We start from the raw sequence: 25,839 nt of genomic DNA on the forward strand, positions 1-25,839 counted from the left end.
GAAAGGCTACACTCTAAATATGAAAATGCTGCTCATTTATCACCAAGAATCACAAGTTTTTTTTTAGTCTTTGTTTAGTAAGGCAGTTTTTTTTATAGCACTAATGATGTGCATCATTGTTAAAATATGCCCCTGACAATATGCAAAACAAGGAACAGATGTCTGCTGTTAGGAGGAATTTCGCCACCTGTTTAAAAAAAGGACAGTGCAATGAACATCCTCTTGCATATGGGTTTCCCTGCAGTTGTAGCAGGGGCCTGTGTTTGCAGTGCCTTATCTGCTTCATGACCTGTCTCTACAATGTAATAATGCCCACAGACTTCAACCAGCCTTTTCTTAGTCATCATGAGTACAATGTTTCTCTTGCCAGTACTAGTGAAAGCACTGTCTATTTGGATTTGTAATATTTTATAAAAGTTGTAGAACCAGAGATCTCTGAGAGTGAGTCTGCATTTGTAGAAGGTTCCCTGGACAAGAAAGTTTTCAAACCATGGCTATAAATCCATTATTAGATACATTGGACACAGTTCAGACAGCAATTGAAGTGTTTCCTGTGCTCATTGAACCAAACGCAAAGGTTAAAAGAAGAACTATAAGAAAATACATATATTTTCTAGGCAAAGGTGGAAGTTACTTTTCAATATAATGGCCGGAGTTTTACGGTGGATGGATGGGAGCCGGACTCCGATGTGAAAGTTGGTGGCGAACCCGTTTCCACCTAGCCTGGGGATCCGTCCTGTATTTTACGGATCCCCAGGCTTTAATTGTCCCGAGGCGGGACTTCCACCCACTTAAGGGAGGAAGTCCCGCCTCATTGAGCTGCCGGCCAATCAGCGGGCCGGCAGCTCTTAGTCCCAGCTGCGCCACCAGGGGCAATGGCCACTGCTGGGACTGCAGCCCAGCCGACACCACGGATTGAGGAGGGAAGGTAAGTAGGGGCATGCCTCACCAGGGGAATTGGTCTTCCCTGGTGAGGCTGGAGTGGCCCTTTGGGGGGAGGGGTGTGTCTTGGGTCCCGGGGGTGGGTTGGGAGGCAGGGGCGGCCCTCAGTCGGGCACCCTGTGCCCGACTGCCATGCCCCCCGCTCCCCCCACCCCGCCCCGGGGGCAGAAAGGCCAGCAGCTATCGCTGGGCAGCGTTTCACGTCCCCAGCACACCCACGCCATGGGTAAAGTACCTGTGGAGGAGGGCGAAGGCCCTTGAGTGGCCGTTAAGTGGCCACTTTAGGGTCTTGATTGGCCTCGGGTGGGCGGGCTGTTTCCTACCCATTTCCCGATCCCCCGCCTGACTGCCGTAAACTTGTCTGGAGGCAGAATCAGGGCGGGTAGGCCTCCCTGGAGCCTGCCGCTCAATTTTACGCCACCCTCCACACCACCATTTGACCCGCTGTGGCGGCGTAAAATTCCAGCCAATGTTTCTGGACACAACAATGAACTGTAAATAAAGGTCAATCTAACTGCCACCAATGGGACTATCCTAACTATCCTGTTTTCTCTGTTTCAACATGTAGAATTCGTTTGTCTGAAGGGTTCCACTTTGCTGCCACTGGAGATGGCATTGTCACCATGGTGATTGAGTTACCTATGAAGGTAGGGAGGAGGTATGGCTTAGAGTGCAGTTGTTGAAAGTTCATTTGCCCAGGTATCTGAGCATTCTGATTGGAAATGACAATCCTACACTTTAAAGGAAACTAGTCTCCTGGTTAGGGTATGAATCTGTCTGACTTGGTCACTGCTAGCTCTCCCTCCTTAATGAAGCAGACTGGGTGGAGCCAATCAGGCAAGCCTATAAATATGTGAGAAGACCCTGCTGGAGAGTAATGGAAGGAAATTGTTTTCTAAATTAATTATCCATGTTATGTGCATTGCATATTGAAACTGTTAATCTGCTTAATTCTACCAATTTGTGATTGGCTGATGTGCTTTGTTGGAAATGTTTGGTAATATAATTTGTTTGGATGCAGGGCAATTCGAGATGTGATGTTGATAATGATGAGTTCCACACATGCCTAGTGCAGTACATAATCTTTCCACCTCACTCTACATCTGCCAAAGACAGGTGAGGTTCTGATGTATAAAATTGCTTCATGCGTTTTCTGGACTTTCTATGCATTAGTCTCTTTATGGTCTGAACTAAACAGATTGCTTATGATTCCTGGTGATTCCAGGGCACAGGTAAGTAATATGTTTATACATTTCAACTCAAGTGCAATGATGACAGTAAGTGGTCATTGTGTACTTAGGATGCCTTTTTAATTTAAATGGAGGTTTCATGAGTGATCCCTGGTTTAGTTTTTTAATTCTAGTTTTCTGAAAGTGCAATTCGAAATAAGGGATCAGAGATACACAGGAGCATATTGGGGTGAATTATACTTCATAGATTTATAAAGATTATTTATTCACTGATTACCTCCAGGCAACTGTTATGTAGCTTGTCTTTATTGGGTATTGTCCCTGGTATGCTGGAGATGGGAAATATCACTACAGGGAATTCTAACAAGCTGGTTATTCTGCAACCCCATCGATATGCAATGCTGCTCAATGGTTTTGGCAGGTAGCTCCTTTGATGCCCAGATAGGTAAAGGGATTGCCTGGTGTAGCACGAAGCTATAGAGACCAGAAGCTCTCAGTTTAATTTGCAGTCTTTACTGCATGAGTGGTTTGTTCTGTCACAATAATTGTGTTGTGACAATTGTGCTCAGCATCTTCCAGAAAGTGTGCTCGTATGCCAGGTGAGAAGTGAATCGGGCTTAGTTGTGATGGCTCCACACTTGAATAGCCTTCCAGCACTTAATGTTTATGCTCAAACAAAGAATGGCCATTTTAATTAAATGTATTAAGGATTTAAATGTATTGAGGATATCACAGCTGTGCTGAAGGAGGGCACTATGGAGGACTCGAGCAGTGAGGCAATATGGGCAGAACTCAGAAATAGGAAGGGTGCGGTAACAATGTTGGGGCTGTACTACAGGCCTCCCAACAGCGAGCGTGAGATAGAGGTACAAATATGTAAACAGATTATGGAAAGATGTAGGAGCAACAGGGTGGTGGTGATAGGCGATTTTAATTTTCCCAACATTGACTGGGATTCACTTAGTGTTAGAGGTCTAGATGGAGCAGAATTTGTAAGGAGCATCCAGGAGGGTTTTCTAGAGCAGTATGTAAATAGTCCAACTTGGGATGGGGCCATACTGGACCTGGTGTTGGGGAATGAGCCCGGCCAGGTGGTTGAAGTTTCAGTCGGGGACTACTTTGGGAATAGTGATCACAATTTCATAAGTTTTAGAGTACTCATGGACAAAGACGAGAGTGGTCCTAAAGGAAGAGTGCTAAATTGGGGGAAGGCCAACTATACCAAAATTCGGCAGGAGCTGGGGAATGTAGATTGGGAGCAGCTGTTTGAAGGTAAATCCACATTTGATATGTGGGAGGCTTTTAAGAGAGGTTGATTAGCGTGCAGGAGAGACATGTTCCTGTGAAAATGAGGGATAGAAATGGCAAGATTAGGGAACCATGGATGACAGGTGAAATTGTGAGACTAGCTAAGAGGAAAAAGGAAGCATACATAAGGTCTAGGAGGCTGAAGAAAGACGAAGCTTTGAAAGAATATCGGGAATGTAGGACCAATCTGAAACGAGGAATTAAGAGGGCTAAAAGGGGTCATGAAATATCTTTAGCAAACAGGGTTAAGGAAAATCCCAAAGCCTTTTATTCATATATAAGGAGCAAGAGGGTAACTAGAGAAAGGATTGGCCCACTCAAGGACAAAGGAGGAAAGTTATGCGTGGAGTCAGAGAAAATGGGTGAGATTCTAAACGAGTACTTTGCATCGGTATTCACCGAGGAGAGGGACATGGCGGATGTTGAGGTTCGGGACAGATGTTTGATTACTCTAGGTCAAGTCGGCATAAGGAGGGAGGAAGTGTTGGGTATTCTAAAGGGCATTAAGGTGGACAAGTCCCCAGGTCCGGATGAGATCTATCCCAGGTTACTGAGGGAAGCGAGAGAGGAAATAGCTGGGGCCTTAACAGATATCTTTGCAGCATCCTTAAACACGGGTGAGGTCCCGGAGGACTGGAGAATTGCTAATGTTGTCCCCTTGTTTAAGAAGGGTAACAGGGATAATCCAGGTAATTATAGACCGGTGAGCCTGACATCAGTGGTAGGTAAGGTGCTGCAGAAGATACTGAGGGATAGGATCTATTCCCATTTGGAAGAAAATGGGCTTATCAATGATAGGCAACATGGTTTTGTGCAGGGAAGGTCATGTCTTACCAACTTAATAGAATTCTTTGAGGAAGTGACAAAGTTGATTGATGAGGGAAGGGCTGTAGATGTCATATACATGGACTTCAGTAAGGCGTTTGATAAGGTTCCCCATGGTAGGCTGATGGAGAAAGTGAAGTCATATGCGGTCCAGGGTGTACTAGCTAGGTGGATAAAGAACTGGCTGGGCAACAGGAGACAGAGAGTAGCAGTAGAAGGGAGTTTCTCAAAATGGAGACGTGTGACCAGTGGTGTTCCACAGGGATCCGTGCTGGGACCACTGTTGTTTGTGATATACATTAATGATTTGGAGGAAAGTATAGGTGGTCTGATTAGCAAGTTTGCAGATGACACTAAGATTGGTGGAGTAGCAGATAGTGAAGGGGACTGTCAGAGAATACAGCAGAATATAGATAGATTGGAGAATTGGGCAGAGAAATGGCAGATGGAGTTCAATCAGGGCAAATGCGAGGTGATGCATTTTGGAAGATCCAATTCAAGAGTGAACTATACAGCAAATGGAAAAGTCCTGGGGAAAATTGATGTACAGAGAGATTTGGGCATTCAGGTCCATTGTTCCCTGAAGGTGGCAACACAGGTCAATAGAGTGGTCAAGAAGGCATACGGCATGCTTTCCTTCATCGGACGGGGTATTGAGTACAAGGGTTGGCAGGTCATGTTACAGTTGTATAGGACTTTGGTTCGGCCACATTTGGAATACTGCATGCAGTTCTGGTCGCCACATTACCAAAAGGATGTAGATGCTTTAGAGAGGGTGCAGAGGAGGTTCACCAGGATGTTGCCTGGTATGGAGGGCGCTAGCTATGAAGAGAGGTTGAGTAGATTAGGATTATTTTCATTAGAAAGACGGAGGTTGAGGGGGGACCTGATTGAGGTGTACAAAATCATGAGAGGTATAGACAGGGTGGATAGCAAGAAGCTTTTTCCCAGAGTGGGGGATTCAATTGCTAGGGGTCACGAGTTCAAAGTGAGAGGGGAAAAGTTTAGGGGGGGATATGCGTGGAAAATTCTTTACGCAGAGGGTGGTGGGTGCCTGGAACGCGTTGCCAGCAGAGGTGGTAGACGCGGGCACGATAGCGTCTTTTAAGATGTATCTAGACAGATACATGAATGGGCAGGAAGCAAAGAGATACAGACCCTTAGAAAATAGGCGACATGTTTAGATAGAGGATCTGGATCGGCGCAGCCTTGGAGGGCCGAAGGGCCTGTTCCTGTGCTGTAATTTTCTTTGTTCTTTGTTCTTTGCTGGTACCTGCGGAACTGTACTGCAGCAAGAGCTTTTGCTTTAGAAGAGGGGAAAAGGGTAGTGGTCAGCACGTAGTGCATAAATATTGGTACATAACTCTAGTATCAATTCCATTTTCTCTCATTTGTTGATTCTTCTTATATAAATGAAACATTATTCAATTGGAATAAAATCGTAAGCATGCTACAGAGCTTATTGGCTATTCTAACACTGAGGGCTGAGTTTTATTCGGGTGCTGCGCTTTGTGGCGGCGCTCTTTAAACTCGGTGGGGTGCCCGCATTCAGCTGCCGCCACAGAGACCCTGGGATACTTCGCGCGGGGGATCATTTAAATATTGGGGGCGGAGCGCACGCCCCCGATGGCGAGTAGTGGCGGCCTCTGCGTTCCCAGGAACGGCGTCTGGCACCACCGCGCAGATACCGGCGCCATTTTTAAAGGGCTTTAAGCCCTTCGAATTATTTCAAATTATTAAACGGGCAGCAGTATGAAATTTTTATTAAACAACAAAAAAAAATGTGGATGACCCTTCCCCAACCCCACAATGGTCATTTCAATTCCTGAAATGACCAACGCATTCTTTTTCCCTACCCGAACTTTATCCCCTAAACTTACAACATTTAGCCTATAACCCCTTCCCACCATTTCTACATCCAATAAAAATCGATTTCCCTGCTCCTGCACCCTTCCCGCCCTGAAATTTTTATTACTCCCCCCTCCCCACCAGGTTCTCGCCTCGGTACTCCATGCTGAGTTCCGAAGGCGTGTGAAGGCCAAATTGAGGCCGTAAAATCGGCGTGGCGTGGGATGGCAGGTAAGTTAATAACTGTCGATTTAAATATGCAAATAGATGAAGGGCCTGCATCCATGCGGTGGGAAGGCCTCACCGAGGTCCCCTCGCCGCTGGTAATGTGTATCGGGCCCTTCTTGACGAGGGGTCGAGGGGCTGGTAAATTTCAGCCCAGAATGTCTGTCCCTGAATAATCAAAGGGTTGACTGCTTTTTAAATGGGAGGAGATATTTCCACTTAGTGGCAACAGAGATATTTAGGGATCATTAGAAGATTTCACTTGGAGTTTGTTCAGAAGCTGTGTGCTGCTTGTCCTTCCAATACAAATTTCAGGTCAGGACTGAATATTCTCTCAGCTTCAGTGTTGCAGGTTTGTCCTACATCCCCCATGTTCAGGGGTTTGTCTTTGCTGCCCAATATATAGTTATATTATAGCAGCATCGGGGTGCTGGGGTGGGAGGACTGTAATAGTGAAACTCCACATTTTGTATACTGGATGCGGTAATGTTGCACCTGCTCCCATGGATGTTTCTGCTGTTCTGTGGAAGTCAGACTGATTAAAACTCAAGGAAGTAAAGGCCAGTTCATAGGTTAATGCATCATTACAGCCTGTTCCGGATCCTTGAAAGAGCTATCCAATTAGTCCCACACCTCTGCACTTTTGCCGAGGCCAGTTGTAAACCATGAATGAACACAGTACAGTTTTCAATAAATATCAAAATTTCACAACACACGTCGAAACATAGAAAATAACAGAGCACGCCACTCTGTTCTTATTAGCAGGCTAAATTCATAGATCGGCAGATCTCTAACTAGTTGGCTCTACTCTTAAGAGAAGTCTCTCTGTCTATGGCTGCTTGAAATCCAAGTTCCTACTGACTTTCTTGTCTCCAAGGAAAGCAATGACTGGACCTCTTCCCCTCCTGCAGCTCTTCATTCCTGGAAAATGGCTGGTTGAGCTACCAGTTAAAGCCACCATCACTCACTTAGTTCGGGGTACCCCACAACGGGGGCGGTGGGTGGGGGGCGGTGTGGTGGCGGTGGCTAAAAATGTTAATTTGAGAAACTGGCCATAACCTGCCACGTATGTGCCTGCTACTGTTTTCATGGCAGCATGATAACGTATTGAAATCAGTTCCCACTGTGAAATTGGGAGCCTAATGTAAATTTAGCAGTTGCTGACAAGGTTTCCCAAGGTAGTTAAAGGGAGGTGGGAACGGTCGGTTTCAGGAGGTAAGTGCTTTTTTTCAGCAATCCTTGTAGGCCAAGAGGTGCAGCAGTGCTTCCCCCCGGCCTCCTAAACAAGGCTTCGTCTTCCCCTCTGTCAATTGTGGCCTCTCTCTTACCCTCCCCCCCCCACCCCCACCCCATACCATATGTGGTAACCTCTCACCCTGACAAGCCCCAATCTCTTGCTCCATCCTGCCTTCATGATTGCTGCTCTCTTCCTCCCCACCAAGCCTTGATCTCTCGCTCCCTCATTCCCGCTTCCTGCTCTGTTCCCATTAGATTCAGGGATTAAGGTTACATGTTATTTTAATGATCTGGACATGCATGGTACAGAAAAGAAACTGCACCTTTTGTTAAATGGACCACTGAGCAATACAACTGACCAGCCGTCTTGTCTTGAAAGTGGCTATAGCTTTTAGTTGCTTTTTTAAAAAAAGATATTGAACGCCATTTGTATTTTTTTGAGTCTAACCTGCTAATTTCTTTGCTTACATGTGATATAGAGACAACTACTGACCTGCTTGTAATTCTCCTATAGTTTCTCCACAGATGATGATAATGACACCGAGGTTGAGGCAATTGAACTTGACACAGAGTTAAATTTGGTGACTGAATGCTGGGTGGAGCCTCAGAGCGGTCATGTAGTCACCTCTGCTGACAGTCGAAAGTACTTGAATGGATTGTCCTATTTAGACATCCCAAAAGCAGTAAGTCAGATTGGAAATTATTTTAACTCAGTTAAGAGAACTCGTGCAGATAGAGAGTGCAAAGATTGCAAAATCTGCCTCCAGATACAGTACACACCAGGTAAAAGCAGTTATTTGCATGGGGTACAGAGATGCATGTGATGTATACAGATTGGATCCATCTGTAATGCTGGATAAATGAATCCCAACTCCTCTATCCGCAGCTTGTCTTATTCTGCTCTCCACTAGCAGCTTTTGTTCTGGTATCTTGTTTGGGGCATATAACATGCTGACTTTACTGTGTACAGGGGTTCAGGAGCTGTTGAGTACTTGAGTGCAGTGAATTGATACTTTGTGCCTGGAGTCTACTGTGTACAGTTACAGAAATAAATGCTGACACATATATACAAGCCAGACAGTCCCTAGTATGTGGCATGTACTGTCCATTGCCCATAGATAATCCAACAATAAAGAGAAACTGAATAATCCACAGGTAATGCACAAGCGGACCTGACATCCTGAAGTTGATGTACACTATTCTTCTGTTAAGCAAGTTACAAATAAGCCTGACAATTTCAAACTGATGTTTTAATTTTCTAGTTATATACAGTCCAAATACAATACTGTGTATTAATTTTAGAGATGCCATCCCCTTCCCCACAGTCGTGTCCCTTGGGATTGCTGAACAAATCTTTCATAAGCCTGGCAGGATTTCAAACCATAAACAAGTACTGCTTTAACATTGAACCCCGAATCTTCTGCAGACTTAATGCATCAGTTTACCTCCAAAGAGATTTTTTTTTCATGTTGCTATTCTGCAGGGGTTGATGGTGTGAAATATTCTAATAAATCTAACTTCTTTTCCCTCTAGATTTACCCACAAGACCATGCATGTATATCTTCCATGTTGACCTTTGAACATCTAAGTCAGCTTTGTCAGAATAAGGACTACATCTTGCCAATCTGGGGGTCAAGGAACACAGAAGGTAGGGACTCAAAGGGCATGGAAGCTAGGACTACAAATTTAGAGCCTAAGAAAAGTGCAGAAGTTAATTGTAAACTGAAGTGTTTCTTAATCAAATCATGAAGAAACATTCTGTGCTGTACAAACTCATAATCTCTCAAAGTAGGACCATCACAGTGGAGCATTGATCCACAGTACCACCTCCACACATAGTAACTACTGTTATTGATATTATTCGAGTCTGATGTTTGTCTGCTGTGTGGTCCTTGATATGTGCTCAATTAATGTACATACTCCTGTACAAATGTAAAATCTAGTGAAAGATGATGGCCAAAAACTCTAGGATTATGGAGTTGTAACAGTGATTGACTCTTTCTACTATATGCATAAATGGACTGCATAATTATACACCTAAATTTAAAAATTATTATCCTTGTTTTCAAATCCCTCCATGGCCTTGCCCCTTCTAATCTCCTCCAGCCCTACAACCCGCTGAGATATCTGCGTTTCTTAAATTCTGGCCTCTGGTGCATGCCCCATTTTAATTACTCCATCATTGGTGGCTGTGCCTTCCAACTACCAAGGCCCTAAGCTCTGGATTCCCTCCTTAAACCCCTCTGTGACTCTAAACCTCTCCCTCTCTTTCCTCCTTTAAGACCCTCCTTAAAACCTATTTCTTTGACTAAGCATTTGGTCACATCTCCTTATATGGCTGGTATCAAATTTTGTTTGATAATTGCTCCTGTGAAGCATCTTGGGACATTTCACTACATTAAAGATGCTATATAAATGCAAGTTGTTGTTGCATGACATTTCTGTTCTGAATGGTATTGGCCAGATTGACACACAGACGAGTAGAATGCCTCCTGATCTTCTCAAACACAGGTAGTGTGTTTCTTAATTTTCTTCTGGTGCATCCTTTGTGCTCATTAAATGAATGTCAGCGGTGGAGAACAGAGCATTTTTCCACTAGTTGTTGTCAATAAGCACTCCAGGGTCAGTTGTATTGTTGTCAGAGGCAGAGTGAATCTACTTGGCCAATAGTACACCTTAACTGCAGTCTAGGAAGAGTGCATCTTACTGTAAGGAAAGTGTTAATCAGACTGTCCTGAAGTCTATTAATGCTATAATATTTTTGATTTCTCCTTATATGGTGTTTAAGTCCATTTAAATTACCTCTGGGTTATTGAGCTATGGCTGTCCCTGCAGCAGTGGTCAGTTCAGGAGGTGGTACAAAGAGGCTTTATTACAGACTGCCGTTAAATCATTTGATAATAGTGTGGAAAACAGTTAGCTCTGCAAAGTAAAATGTCTGGGTATACATCATTCTTTTTAATTGAGTTTCTGTAGAAGCAGGACATTGACTGGTATAGAATGGCACTGAATCATAGACTTATAATTAGAAATTTCACTTTGCAGAGTAGCAATTATATGGAACAAGAGTGAAACTTGATAAGATAATAAAGTAAGTGAGTTGTACAGGAAAAAGAGCATGTTATTTAAGGAAAACTACAGTTATTGATCAGGGTTAAGCCAATTAAGTTTTCCTTATAAAGGGTTTCACTCCGTAGCTCTGGAGCATTACCTGCACAGCTCTCATTCTTGCACTGACTGAGATCAGCTGAGCTAGGACAGAGCTCCTGGCCTAAAATAATACATAAAATAAAAACAAAAGATGCTGAAAATACTGAGCAGGTCTGGCAACATCTGTGGAGAGAGAAGCAGAGTTAACATTTCAGATCAGTGACCTTTCATCAGAACTGGCAAAGGTTAGAAATGTAATAGGTTTTAAGCAAATAAAGCAGAGGTGAGACAAAAGATAACAAAAGGGAAGGTGTTGATAGGACAGAGGATCACAGGGAATAACTAACAGGAAGGTCATGGAGCAAAGGCAAAGGGTGTGTGTTAATGGTGTGGTGAAAGACAAAACGTTAGTGCAGAGAGAGTATTAAATGACAACAATGAACAGCCCTGGCCAAAAGCACAAAATTGAAAAAAAACAGCAGGCAGACACGAGTTAAAAAAAATGAATGATGGAACAAACTAAAATAAAATTTTAAAAAACTAAAAATAAAAAAGGGGGGGCCAGTCATGCTCTGAAATTATTGAACTCAACGTCCAGTCCGGTAGGCTGTAGTGTGCCTAATCGGTAAATGAGATGCTGTTTCTCGAGCTTGCATTGATGTTCACTGGAACACTACAGCAAGCTTAGTACAGAGATGTGGGCATGAGAGCAGGGGGCTGTGTTGAAATGGCAAGCGACAGGAAGCTTGGGGTCATGTTTTCGGACTGAGCGAAGGTGTTCCGCAAAGCGGTCACCCAGTCTGCGTTTGGTCTCCACAATGTAGAGGAGACCGCATTGTGAGCAGCGAATACAGTATACTAATTTTAAAGAAATACAAGAAAATTGCTGCTTCACCTGAAAGGAGGGCCTAGGATAGTGAGGAGAGAGGAGGTAAAAGGGCAGGTATTACATCTCCTGCGATTGCATGGGAAGGTGCTGTGGGAAGGGGACAAGGTGTCAGGGGTAATGGAGGAGTGGACCAGGGTGTCGTGGAGGGAATGGTCCCTTCGAAATACTGACTGGGAAGGGAGGGGAAGATGTGTTTGGTAGTGGCATCACCCTGGATGTGGCGGAAATGGTGGAGGAATATCCTTTGGATGTGGACGCTGATGGGGTGGAAAGTGAGCATGTTATTGCTTCTGGCCTGTTTGACTTGGTGCTACACTAAGCAGTGCCTTATCCATTAGGCCATTAGATGAGTGGCATTATTTGTATTGTCTGCTTTACCTGAGTGATACTGCAAACCAATACAATCTGAGCTCTCTTTTCTAAAAAAAAATTAGCCTTTGTGTAATTGCTTTATGTCTTCTCCAGCTTTCCATTATTCTCTCATTCTCCATATTAACTACTCAACCCTTGATTGGATTTATAATTATTCCCATTATTCTACTTGGTGCATGGTTTCCATTAGTTTTTTTCTTTTTCCAGTAATAAGGTTGTTGATATATCTACTTTAAATTAAATGAGAGCCTTGTAGCAGCCTCAGAATGCTATCTGTACTGTATTCTGCCTCTTTTACTCCTCCATCCACCTGGACCGACTGCCCTTTTCTCTTTCAAGCAGGTGATTATGATGGAGAGAATGATTTCATCCGAGCTGTCCCATTCCAGTTTGATCTGATGAAGCTTTTATCAAAGTGTCAACAAATAGAAATATTTTTCCACATGTTGACTAAAGGTAAGACTTCTATGTTGTGCTTTCCCTGAAACGAGGGATGCCCATACTGCTACACATAGGGAGGGCTATTATGTTGTGCAGCTTTACCCATGCTACAGGTGCAAAACTTTCCAAAATCACTTGCCTGATGCTCTAAGATTGTGCATAACCTAGGTATGTGGTAGGAAGGGGAACTCTGCACTATCCAGACCTGCCTGAGGAGGAGAATGGAAGATGTAACCATTATGCTCTGCATGAGGTATGAGTTGGGGGTGGTGATGAGTGAATAGGGAAGGACCTTTAACTGGAATTAATTTCCATGCACTCTTTTGTTCTTTCAAAGTCTGTGAATAACATTGTTGGAAAGTTTTATTTCTTTAACTTAAAAATAAAAATGCAGAGGAATAAATTGGAATGAAACATGTTTTTTTCTAAAGATAATGCTAGGTTTTGTTTATAAAATGGTAGTTTAAAAAGGGAATAAATAATAGAACTCTTTGAACAATGGTTATCTTCTGGCTACAGGAATACTTGAACCTCCCATGAACTGGTTACTGATATGACTACTCTGTCTCTGAGTCTGATACACCTGTAAATTATTCTATTACTGTCCAAAACCTGTTTTAAGACTGGGTTCTTATGAATGTTTGAACCTTATTATCTGTTGTTTCTCTTCTTTCAGCAGAGGATGATGAGAATACAAAGGAAACTGCCTGTTTACCCAATGAGATCCTGTTAAATCTTTTCCATAGCTGTTTGCAACAGGAACTCTGTGACCGGGAGTTACCATTGGCTGACTCTGACCATACTACTTTTATGCAGCAAATTGTGCAGCGGGATCGGAACGGTCATTACATTCCTTTTACTCTACCAACTGTTAAAGGTAAAATATCCTAGATTTTGCTACACTTCCTCTCTACGTCAATCTCTGTATCTTAATAATTCACCACGAGAGTACAAGGTTTAACATGCAATTTTTCCACACTAGTTCAGGATCTAATGGCATTTCTGAGAGTGGCTGTGCACAGACTTGTTTGTGTCTCAGCACATTTTAACACGTGGAAAATTAGTTCAAGGAAAGGTATCCTGCTTGGGTTCCTATCAACTCCAACTAAAAGTAAATGAGTACATTTCTCTCAGTACAGTTCTGTGATTTTGGGACACTGAACTGGATTCATAGAATGTTCTTGCAGCTTGTCTTAAAATTCTGTGCTTTTTCTTGTTCTGTAGAAGAGCCACTGAAAGTGACCAAGTCGTTGGAGAGACAAGACACTATGGTGTCATTGCACACACTTGGGAGTAACAAAGAGGTCATGGGTTCAACCAGCACCTTACAAGTAAGTGATGTGGGTGGTACTCAGATGTTTACAGTGCTGCTAACACATATGAACTCAGTTCATATAATTGTTTGCTGGTCTACCTAAAAGCTCTTCAGTACTGCTCCAAGAACTCCATTGGGAAAAAAATGCCATTCGTAGTGAAATTATTGAGGGCTGCAAGGCCTAGTTCCTGCCGAGGATTTGGAAAGTTTCTCTCAGTTTTAGTTTCAGTCTATTGTGCAATGGGAATGGAATCAAAATAATTCAACTTTAACACACTTACTTCTAATTTTATAACCTTTGTCAGAGGAGATGAATTTGAGGTTGAGGCCAGGACAGTCAGCATGGATTTATCAAGGGAAGGTCATGCCTGACCAACTTGATTGAATTTTTTTGAGGAAGTAAGGAGGTGTGTTGATGATGGTAGCATATTTGATGTCGCTCTCATGGATTTTAGCAAGGCTTTTGACAAGGTTCCACATGGCAGACTGGTTAAAAAAGTAGAAGGCCATGGGATCCCAGGGCAAGTGACAAGTTGGAGCCAAAATTGGCTCAGAGGCAGGAAGCAAAGGGTTCAATGTGTGTTTTTGTGACTGGAAGGCTGTTTCCAGTGGGGTTCCGCAGGGTTCAGTATTAGGTCCCTTACTTTTTTGTGGTATATATCAATGATTTAGACTTGAATATAAAATTATGAAGTTTGCAGATGATACAAAAATTGGACGTTTGGTTGATGGTGAGGAAGAAAGCTGTAGACTGCAAGAAGTTATCAATGGACTGGTCTGGTGAGCAGAAAAGTGGCAAAGGGAATTTGATCTAGAGAAATGTGTGCTAATGCATTAGGATAGGGGAAACAAGGCAAGGGAATGCTTAATAAATGGTACGAGACTCAAAAGTGTAGAGAGACAGAAGAATCTTGGAGTGCCTGTCTACAGATCTCGGAAGGTAGTAGGACAGGTAGATAAGATGGTTAAGAAGGTATATGGGATAGTTTCCTTTATTAGCCGAGGCACAGAGTATAAGCAGGGAGGTTATGCTAGAACTGCCATCACCACCTTTTCAAGGGCAATAGGGATGGACAGTAAATGCTGACCTTGTCAGCAACACTCGCATCTCATGAAGGAATGAAAAAAACACATAAAATATTAGCCCGCAGCTAAAGTACTTTGTGCAGTTCTGCTTGCTGCATTACATGAAGGATGTGATCCCCCTAGACTAGGTTTATGAGGACGTTGCCAGGAATGCAGAATTTTAGATTTGGTAGGCTGAGGTTGTTTTCTTTTAACAGAGGGGGCTGAGGGGAGATTTAATTGAGGTGTATAAAATTATGAGCGGCCTAGATAGAGTGGATAGGAAGGACTATTTCACTTAACAGAGAGACAAATAACTAGAGAGGGTAGATGTAATTGGTGGAAGGATTAGAGGGGAATTGAGGAGTAATATTTTAACCCAGAGGATGGTGGGGGGTCTCACTGCCTGAAAGGGCAGTAGAGACAGAAACCCTCATCGCATTTAAAAAATACTTGGATATGCACATGAAGTGCAATGGCCTACAGGGCTATGCACCAAGAGATGGAAAGTGGGATTAGGCTGGATAGCTCTTTTTAGGCTGGCACAGGTACGATGGGCTGAATGGCCTTCTTCTGTGCCATAAATTTTCTGTGCTTCATAGCACCTTTTGCCTTATTCAGTTTTGTCTGTTTTTTTCTCATGCACAGAATGGTTGGGTTCTCCTTTTTGGGGTTTGAGATTTAGAACAGAAGATAATGTTCTAAAGTTTGTATCAGTGAAGATTCACCATAATTTTCCAAATATAATAAGCATTTTTCTCCTAAAACTGATCTAGAAGTTAGGGTGTGTGTTATACACAGTAACAAATCAAAGTGTTTTTTTTTGCAGCTGGTAAGTGGGCCTCACGGGGAATGCAATCAATCCTGTTTGGGATAAACTATCTTTCCCTTGCAAAGATTTGGATCCATTTAATAGGCCTACAGAGAAACTCAGGCCCTGCCTGAGACTATAGAAGGATGGAAACTTTTTCAAGAAAATTGCTGTCTGCAAGAGTGTTAAACAGTACATCCTGTAGTGTTTCTTTCAAGATTGGGTTGGTGACGGTTTGCCTTTGAGGCAAACGATTTGGGGGTTGCAGAGCTTTAGTCTACCATATGACTCAACTGGCTTTGTAAGCAGTAGGATGTCATCCAAAACCTTTTATGGGCTAACTATTTTAATACTCATGGTCTAGGTCTGTAATTGCTATTATTATATAATAAAACGTCTAAGAGGCAGGCTGTGCAGGAATCTCCAAGAATGTGGCACCATGCCAAAGACTTGCAGGTTGATAGGTAAATTGGCCATTATAAATTGCCCCGAGTATAGGTAGGTGGTAGGGAAATATAGGGACAGGTGGGGATGTGGTAGGAATATGGGATTAGTGTAGGATTAGTATAAATGGTTGGTTGATGGTCGGCACAGACTCGGTGGGCAGAAGGGCCTGTTTCAGTGCTGTATCTCTAAACTAAACTAAACTAAACTTCAAACAGGCCCCCAGCTTGCCACATTGCTGACGTCTATCACTTGCAACTGGCCTCTCATGCCCCTGGGAATAATAACACTTTAACCGCAGTGTTGAAAAAGTCTTGGTGCGTATTATATATGGTGAAAAGGCATTTTTGACTTTTTGTTCATGAAAATCGAGTTACACATTAGATTTGGGGAGTGTATTCTTTTTGGAAAATTACAGTATATGACACAATGGGCTGAATTTTTTCACTGATGGTCAAGTCCTACCACTGGTGCTGAAAGTGGGAGCTGACCCTGCTCCGGGGCGGTGGCCAATTAAGAGGCACTGGCGGTGCATCATGGGGCTAGTCATTGCCGGTGGGAGGCCACTCTGTGGGCTATGGAGCCTCCCACAGAGGGTTTACCACTTCCTTCCCCACCCCCCTAGAACCCACTGGGCGGCCGCCAGGGTTTACCTAGTGGTGGACCCTCCTGACATGGGAAAAATGCTTGCTGGGGTGGGGAGTGGCTCTTAATTTGGTCACTTCATTGGTTCAATTGACCTGCAAGCTTCCTGCTGCTGGCAGTATGCCATGTTGGTAGGAAGATGCTGTGCTCCTCTCCCCATGCCTTTTCCTGCCTTATTGTCAGCCCTCCTTCCTTCCAGCCTGTCTCCAATGGGCTGGGAAAATTCAGCCCAATGTTTGTGTTTCAGCTACCAGAGACCATCAAGGTAAGGTCACATGGGGTTAGGGGCAATTTATTAGCTTGGATAGAGGATTGGCTAACCAACAGAAAACAGAGAGTCAGGTTAAATGGGTCCTTTTCTGGTTGGCAAGATGCAACTAGTGGGGTGCCACAGGGTTTGGTCCTTGGGCCCCAACTATTTACAATCTATATTAATTACTTGGATGCAGGGATAAAAGGTACTAAAGCCAAATTTGCAGATGACACTAAAATAGGTGGGATAGTAAGTTGCAATAAAGAAATAAGAAATTTTCAAATGGATATGGATAGGTTAGGTAAATGGGCCAAATTTTGGCAGGTGGAGTTTAACGTGGATAAGTATGAGGTTATCCATTTTGGTCAGAAGAATAGAAAGGCGAATTATTATAAATGGAGAGAAACTTCAGAGTGCTTCAGTGCAGAGGGATCTGGGTGACCTCATGCATGAATTGCAGAAAACTAGTATGCAGGTGCAGCAGATAATAAGGAATGCAAATGGAATTTTGGCACTTATTGCTAAAGGAATAGAATATATAAGTAGGGAAGTGTTGCTGCAACTGTATAAGGCATTAGTGAGACCGCACCTGGATAAATGCGTACCGTTTTGGTCCCCTTACTTGAGGAGGGATGTAATTGCATTGGAGGCAGTTCAGAGGAGGTTCACTAGATTGATTCCAGAGATGAGGGGTTTGTCTTATGAAGAGAGATTAAGCAGTTTAGACCATTACTCTCTAGAGTTTAGAAGAATGAGAGGAGATCTAATTGAGGTATGTAAGATGATTAAGGGGATTGACAAAGTAGAGGTAGAGAGGATGTTTCCTCTGGTGGGGCAATCCAGAACAAGAGGTCATAGTTTTAGGATAAGGGGTAGCAGATTTAAAACAGAGATGAGGAGAAACTACTTCTCTCAAAGGGTCGTGAGTCTGTGGAATGCACTACCCCAGAGTGCGGTGGATACTGGGACATTGAGTAAATTTAAGGAGGAGATAGACAGATTTTTAATTAGTGATGGTTTGAAGGGTTATGGAGAACGGGCAGGAAAGTGGAGTTGAGGCCGAGATGAGTTCAGCCATGAGCGTATTGAATGGCAGAGCTAGCTCAAGGGGCTGAATTGCCTACTCCTGCTCCTAGTTCTTATGTTTTTATCACAGCATGCGTGTAGCTCAGTAGCTGCTTCCTGTGGCTTCTGATATACTGCTATATTTCTGAGAAGCACTAAACATTTGGACACTCCTCACTTATATGTGCCATATATTTAAATGTTAGTTAAGTTTAAGAATGATTACATCGCTTGTTCTATTCCATGTGATGAATCCAGTATCCATGACCCTATATTTAACACTAATTGAGGGGTTGGGTCAATGTTACTCACTCAAGATTGTCATGCAGGTGTTTAGAGTTCAGGATAGAAGATGAATTAATCCTTTCAAGTATCCACATGCAGAGTTTAGCCCACGTATCTGTTTAATTATTATCATTAATTTGTTGCCAATGACAACAAAATATATTATTTATAAAATATTACTGAGGTTGGCCACTATCTTATTATGATTGGATATTTCTCCTTGAAGGTAACATGCTGTTGTTTTAGTCGTACCAATTCTAGACTGCTCAATAGTCCCACAATATCCTGCCACAATGGCCGGAATTTTACTTTGTGGTGGTGGCCCTGACCCCTGGCAAAACATAGTTGGGGGTGAGCCCGCCCACTGGCAGTCTTGGAAGCCCCACTGTAATTTTAGGTGGCCCAGGCCCTAAGAGCCGGCGGCTTTTCAGACCCAGCAGCATCACCAGGAGCGGTGGCCACTTTCGTGATTGCACCCTGCGAAGGGAGCCAGCACGGACGCCGTCCTAAATCAAGTGAGTGGGGGTCGGGCCTTGCCAGGGACAATTGGCTGTGCCCCGGTGAGGGGGTTGGGGGTTGGAATGTAGGGCGGGGGGTTAATTTTAGGGGAAGCATCCCGTGCCGTTGTGGGGGGGCCCTCCGTGGGGCACAGGGTGTCAGATCAGGAGGGCACCCCCCCCCACCAAAGCCCGCAAGGAGTCGCCAGGTATTACTGGATGACCTCGTCAGGTGGCGAGATGGTCCCCCCCTCCTAGTGGCGGCAGGAGGAGGCCCTTAAGTGGCAATGAATTGGCCACTTAAGGGCCTCCATTGGCCTGGGTGGGCAGGCCATTTGCCACCTCCCTCACTGCTGGAAAGATAGCAGCATAGGCTGGTAGGCAACGGGGGCAGTGGGGGGGAGGCGTGAAATTCCAGCCAATGTGTTAAAGCATCAAACAAGTATTTTAAAAGGAGAGGTTGTAATGATGTTTCAGCATTGTATCATAATAAGTAGCATCATGGTGACAACATAGGGAAGGGGTGGCACAGAAGTATTATTTTATATATTTTCTCTGAGGAAGTACATGGAATACTGGTTGAACATCTGGATGGACATATTGGATATGCCTGTGGTGCATGTTAGAATTGGGGTATCTTCAGAATGCCTACCCCAGGAGCGTTGTTTTAGCTTGCCTCATTTTAATATCTTGTAAAAAATGTGCTTCACTTTGTTCTAATTGATTAGAGTGTTGGCAATGCTGATATAACAGAGGACAATATACTCCCAGTTGAAAATGAGAGCACACCGCAGTGGAGATGCTATGCCAGGTTTGTGAATGCACAGCAAATCCTGCTCACCTTTTTGCCAGCTACGTTTACAGGTAAGTTTTACTGATAAATTCTTGCTTCAGGGCCTACATCCATTATTGTTTTAATAGGGAAATTAGCCTCCACTCCCCTGTTCATTCAGTTGTACTCCCTGTGACATATGCCACTCTGCTGTTTGTCACTCTCATCTGCCGGTGCCTCTAAAATTTTGTAAAGATCCATGTTTGGAATTATTCGTCACTACATTTCATTTCAAACAATTAAATTTTTCACTAAAATGATCACGATGCTAAAATCTTAAAGGTTAATTTTTGAAAGTATTTAAAATGAATAGCCTATTCTGTATAATAGGCTTACACATATAGATAAAAGCAATCCTGGGAACAGGCCAACTGCCTGCTTCTCGGTAAGGAAACAAGGTGTCCCGTGCAATGTTTCTTTTAAAATTTAGTTGTTGTGTGCGGCCGGTTTTTTCAGTATGTGGCCAGTTATTTCAGTGTATTGTCCTTTTAAATTTCTTTGTGTAGCCGCATGCACATTAGTTGTCACAAAACAAAACCTTCCAGGCTGCTGCGCGGTTGTGCACCAGTGCAGTTTAGCGGGAGCATTGGTCCTGTGGAAGGTTACCTAAGGAAATGTGCAGAATTATTTATGAAACCAGCATGAGGAAATCCAACATTTAATAAAAGTCCTGACTATAAAAATCTTAAAGTAACTGCAGTTGATTTAAGATATTCCTTCAGATTCTGTCTCTGACCTTACCTAATTTTTAAGTTGCAGCCAGGGCTTTACCTGGAACTGTACGTGGACTTCCAAAAGGCATTTGATAATGTGCTTTATAACAGGCTTATCACAAAGGTAAAGCCCATGGAGTAAAAGGGACAGTGGCAGCATGGATATGAAATTGGCTGAGTGACAGGAAACAGAGAGAATGGTAGATTTTCATTCTAGAGAAAGGTATATAGTGTGGTTCTCCAGAGGTTGGTGTTGGGACCACTGCTTTTCTTAATTTAAATTAATGACCTAGACTTGGGTGTACAGGGCACAATTTCACAATTTGCAGATGACACAAAACTTGGAAGTATTGTTTACTGTGAGGAGAATAGTAATGGATTTCAAGAGGACATAGACAAGTGGCAGATGAAATTTAATGCAGAAAAGAGTGAATTGATTCATTTCAGTAGGAAGAACTAGGAGAGGCAATAGAAAATAAAAGGTACAATTCTAAAGGAGGTGCAGGAGCCGAGAGACCTGGGGGTATACGTGCACAAATCATTAAAATGAGCAGGTTGAGGAAATGGTTACTAAAGCATACGGGGTCCTGTGTTTTATGAATAGGGGCATAGGGTACAAAAGCAAGGAAGTTATGATGAATCTGTATAAAACACCGGTTCGACCTCAAGTGGAATATTGTGTCCAATTCTGGGCACCACACTTTAGGAAGGATGTGAAGGCATTACTTTATTTCTTCACCCAGAGAGTGGTGAACCTGTTGAATTCTCTACCATGGAAAGCAGTTGAGGCTAAGTCATTAAATATTTTCAAGAAAGAATTAGATATAGTTCTTAGGGCTAATGGGATCAAGGGATATGGGGAGAAAGCGGGAACAGGTTACTGAGTTTGGATGATCAGCCACGATCGTATTGAATGGTGGAGCAGGCTCGAAGGGCTGAATGGCCTACTCTTGCTCCTATTTTTCTATGTTTCTGTTAGAGAGAGTGCAGAAAAGATTCATGAGAATGGTTCCAGGGATGAGGAACTTCAGTTAAAGTGGGTGGCACAGTGGCGCAGTGGGTAGCACCGCAGCCTCACAGCTCCAGGGACCCGGGTTCAATTCTGGGTACTGCCTGTGTGAAGTTTGCAAGTTCTCCCTGTGTCTGCGTGGGTTTTCGCTGGGTGCTCCGGTTTCCTCCCACAGCCAAAGACTTACAGGCTGATAGGTAAATTGGCTGTTATAAATTGCCCCTAGTATAGATAGGTGGTAGGGGAATATAGGGACAGGTAGGGATATTGGATTAGTGTAGGATTAGTATAAATGGGTGGTTGATGGTCGGCACAGACTCGGTGGGCCGAAGGGCCTGTTTCAGTGCTGTATCTCTAAATAATAATAATAAATAAATAAAAATAAATAAATGTGGATAGATTGGAGAAGCTGGTTCTGTTCTCCTTGGAGAAGAGGAGATTAAGAGGCGATTTGATCGAAGTGTTCAGAAGCATGGAGGGGGGTGTGGTCTGGATAGAGTAGGTAGGGAGAAACTGTTCCCATTGGTGGAACACTGATTTAAGGTGATTGGCAAGCAAAGCAATGGTGACAAGAGGAAAAACATTTTTATGCAGCGAGTGGTTAGGATCTGGAATGTACTGCTTGAGCATGTGATGGAGGCAGATTCAATCAAAGCTTTCCAAAGAGAATTGGATAATTATCCAAAGAGAAAGTATTTCTATGGAGAAAACGTGGGAGAGTGGGAGTAAAGAGAGATACGATGGACCAAATAGCTGCCTCCTACACTAACCATTCTGTGATTCTAAACAATGTATTATCTAGTTGGTGATGAGATGGGAAAAGGCAGTACTTCACGTTGGTACATCCCACTGTACATTTTCTTTTTAAAGGATTTTCTGTCTGAACTTTTTTCTGTTAGATGTGCAACGACTGATGGCTCCTGGGATTGACGAGAGTGCAAAGCATTCTGGATTAGGAGCCGAAGAACTGCTACAAGTGCAAGTGAAAGAGTCAGCTATGAGTGAACACTCTGGAGCATTTAATGCAGCCTCAGCCATAAAGAAGTCTGAGTTGGCCACTGTTGGAGAAGTACTTGATGGTGAAGCTGGCCAAATAACAGTCAGCGTATCAAAGAATAATAGCACCAAGAGAGAATCTTTGTCAACAGTGCGTTCCCCAGGACAGGAAACTCATTCTGCCAGCTCCACACCACTCCTTTCTCCAACCTTGGCTGGTGGTAATGAAATGTCACCTGTTGAATCTGAAAAGGAGAAAGTACAACCTGATACAGGTAACAGGCTATTTGTAGTGATAACAGATTTTGCATGTGAACCATTTAGAAATCTGATGAAATAGTCTGTATTTTGGACCATAGGAGCTTGGGTTGGATGGTTTCATCAGTTTTGGATGGATATTTTTAGAGACAGATATGATAGATTTTCATTTTTAATTGATATTTATGTAGTTTAAAGATATTTGAATTATGAACATTTGAATTGGAAATGAATTTTCCGTTATGATCTTGTAAATGATGAGCTTGCAGTCTGATTGCAAATGCTTGGTTTAGCGTGGCAGACATTGATGGCCATGTCCTCAACACCTGGAGGAGGACCTCAGTCTACCCTTGTTGCAGTCTCCATTAATAGATGATCACTTGTCTGTTCCAGGAGTGACATTATGCTAAAATGTGACTATGCTATTCCACAAAGCTACCCTACTTTTGATAACAAATAGTTACTGGCTGGCTTATCACATAGGGCATTGGTTTTCAAAGTGTAGTCTGTGGACCTCTAGGTGGTCCGTGGGCTGATCCAAAATGCAGGCCGAAGATGCGCATCGCCATGGCCGAGGCCATACAGAAGAACAGGACAGATACCACTCGTGTAATGGCACAAAGCCAGGCTGGCTGCCCTGTGCACGGCACTATTCGTCATAAGTGCGAACAACAACAATGTAGTTTTACAAACAAGATTTATGCTACTGTTACAACATACAACTGTGAAATCGGATTTTCAACACTTGTGGGACTGAACGTAAAAAGGAACCAACTGAATGTGGAGCCTGACATGAGACTGAAGCTCTCTAGCTTGGAACCAGACATCCCCTCTTTGGTGTCTAATCAAAAGCAGTGCCCTTCTTCCCATTAATTCTGATGAGTTTTTTTAGCAGTGGCAAGCAAAAGTGGGTGGGGTAGGACCAGTAGGTGATCTGTTGGGTCTTTTGCCCTGCCTAAGTGGTCCGCGGACGAAAAAGTTTGAGAACCACTGCCATAGGGATAACTGTCACTTTGTATCTTTCTGCTGTTCATCTCTTGATCCTCATGTAGTGAGACTGATATAACAACATTACTGTTCAATATCTAAAGGGGTGTCACTGCAGCCCTTCCCACTGCTGGTAACTTGGGCTTGTCCAAGCGTTTTATGACAGGTAGTCCATATTTCTTTATGAACTTTTTCCAAATGTGCTTTTGTAATCACTGATGCCCCACAGACTCTATCTGTGTGCTTTCAGAAATGATAAAGGAACGAGTGGAGTTCAGTTTACCTCCAAAGAAAGACTGTCACATCATGTTCAGTCGACAGACTTCTCAGATCGACTCGTGTGATCCGAACCGCATCCGATGTCCTGTCTACGTGTACAACTGCTCACTGGAGTCATTGAGAGAGCAACTTGTGAATCCTTGTGTTGAACGCCCTAACAGAGACATTTATTTCAGGTGGGGTACTTGTTTATACTCACTCTGATCAAAATAGATGAAGTAGGTATATATAAGTGTATGCTAATCTAAGCATGCCACAGAAACATTGTCATTTGTCAGTTTAGACCTTCAGCTTGCTAAATAAATGGAGACCATATTGGATTAGCAAATAAATGACATGACTAAAGTCAGCCAGCAACTTCTGTGATCTGGAATGACTTGCAAAGTGCCACATCTGTGAATACGTTGGTTTTGACACTGTTACGGCCAGGTGAGGGGGGGGGGCGGTCACAGTCACCCTTCTTGTCCTTCCTGTTATTTGACCGCGACAGGGTTTATTCCTTTTTTAAACAGTTGTTGTGCTTACCCTCCTCAGTGAGTGCTTTACCTTTTACCTTTAATGTGATCGTGAAAGAACCAATCAAACAGGTTTTCTTGGGATTAAACAAGAGGTGAGTTTATTCTACTCAACAAGTTAAACCCGATTAAAAATAATAAAAAAATACGCTACACATTCACACACCCAATCACACGAGGATCTCACAGACACAAATAGAATACAAAGTGTAAAGTAGGTTTTTTTGGTTGGATTAAAGTCTAGAAAAAATAAAAGTTAAATACACAGTCCGAGATTGAATGACTCAGTGGTCTTCCGGCTGTGGTTGTATTCTTGAAGTCTTGGCTGGTCAAAGTGCACCTTGTGGCTGGCTCGCTTTGCTCAGGGTTTTCTTGGAGGCAGACTTATAGGTAGCTCTCTTCTGGTCTCTGGCTGTACCAGTCTGTAGACTTGTAGGGTCCACAGTTGTAGACGGTTTTCAAACTTGATGTTTTCTGGAGAGAGAGAGAGAGAGAAAAAGGGAAGCACAGCATACTGCTGCTGTTCAGTTTCAGTTACTGCTTGTCTCTTGTGTGTAACAAAACTTCCAGTTTTTCACAGCCTGGGGAGATGGCCACATGATTCTCTCAAACCCCTTTGTTTTTAATGAGGTCCAAAGTCTAAAACCCAAAACTTCTTTCAGGTGGTGTTGTCAGTGTGTAACCCCAGGAGGGATGTCTCCATTCCTGGATGCCTCAAGATGGCTTTGAATGTGATCTGGATAATCTACTCAGTTAGCCAATGCATTGGCCTGGCAGGGCTTGTGAGACTTGTGTCTCTGATTCGATCTCCTGGTATTTCAGATGCAAATTGAGGTGGCCATCTCAGTTGTCAGATTTTAAAAAAAGTTAACTGTAGGACTTTTTCCAATAAAAGTTTAATGTAAGTTTCCAACCGATGACTTAATATTTCTCATTTGGCATATAGTGTTTTCTTGCACCACGTGGATTGAAAAGTGACGATAGGAGCATTTCATTTGTTGTGGAAAAGGAAAAAAAAGAAAACCTACATTAATTCTCAGCACTCACTCCTCAAGTTCATTCACTAATCTTAGATTTTGCTACAGCTGTCTTTGGCTGCAACAGCTACGCTGATTTAAATATATTTTGGAGTTTGTCGGGGATGGTTGTGTGTTGGGATAGACCCTGGACAATTCTTTTGGGCCTCCTTATCTCGAGAGACAATGGATACGCGCCTGGAGGTGGTCAGTGGTTTGTGAAGCAGCGCCTGGAGTGGCTATAAAGGCCAATTCTGGAGTGACAGGCTCTTCCACAGGTGCTGCAGAGAAATTTGTTTGTCGGGGCTGTTGCACAGTTGGCTCTCCCCTTGCGCCTCTCTTTTTTCCTGCCAACTACTAAGTCTCTTCGACTCGCCACAATTTAGCCCTGTCTTTATGGCTGCCCGCCAGCTCTGGCGAATGCTGGC

At 43.3% G+C, this 25,839-nt stretch overlaps 1 protein-coding gene across 1 annotated transcript in view; it reads left to right on the forward strand.

The window, feature by feature from the left end:
* Positions 1–25,839, forward strand: part of LOC137372732 (KICSTOR complex protein SZT2-like) — a 284,408-nt gene that overhangs the window by 30,049 nt on the left and 228,520 nt on the right. The window contains exons 17-26 of the mRNA XM_068036900.1: positions 1,511–1,589; positions 1,964–2,058; positions 8,089–8,257; positions 9,108–9,222; positions 12,325–12,441; positions 13,103–13,303; positions 13,651–13,757; positions 19,535–19,670; positions 22,260–22,631; positions 23,852–24,056. Coding sequence (XP_067893001.1) covers positions 1,511–1,589; positions 1,964–2,058; positions 8,089–8,257; positions 9,108–9,222; positions 12,325–12,441; positions 13,103–13,303; positions 13,651–13,757; positions 19,535–19,670; positions 22,260–22,631; positions 23,852–24,056 — 1,596 coding nt within the window. The remainder of the gene's footprint in view (positions 1–1,510; positions 1,590–1,963; positions 2,059–8,088; positions 8,258–9,107; positions 9,223–12,324; positions 12,442–13,102; positions 13,304–13,650; positions 13,758–19,534; positions 19,671–22,259; positions 22,632–23,851; positions 24,057–25,839) is intronic.

The sequence above is a fragment of the Heterodontus francisci genome, chromosome 8, assembly GCF_036365525.1.
Source record: "Heterodontus francisci isolate sHetFra1 chromosome 8, sHetFra1.hap1, whole genome shotgun sequence".
NCBI classification, from domain to species: Eukaryota; Metazoa; Chordata; class Chondrichthyes; order Heterodontiformes; family Heterodontidae; genus Heterodontus; species Heterodontus francisci.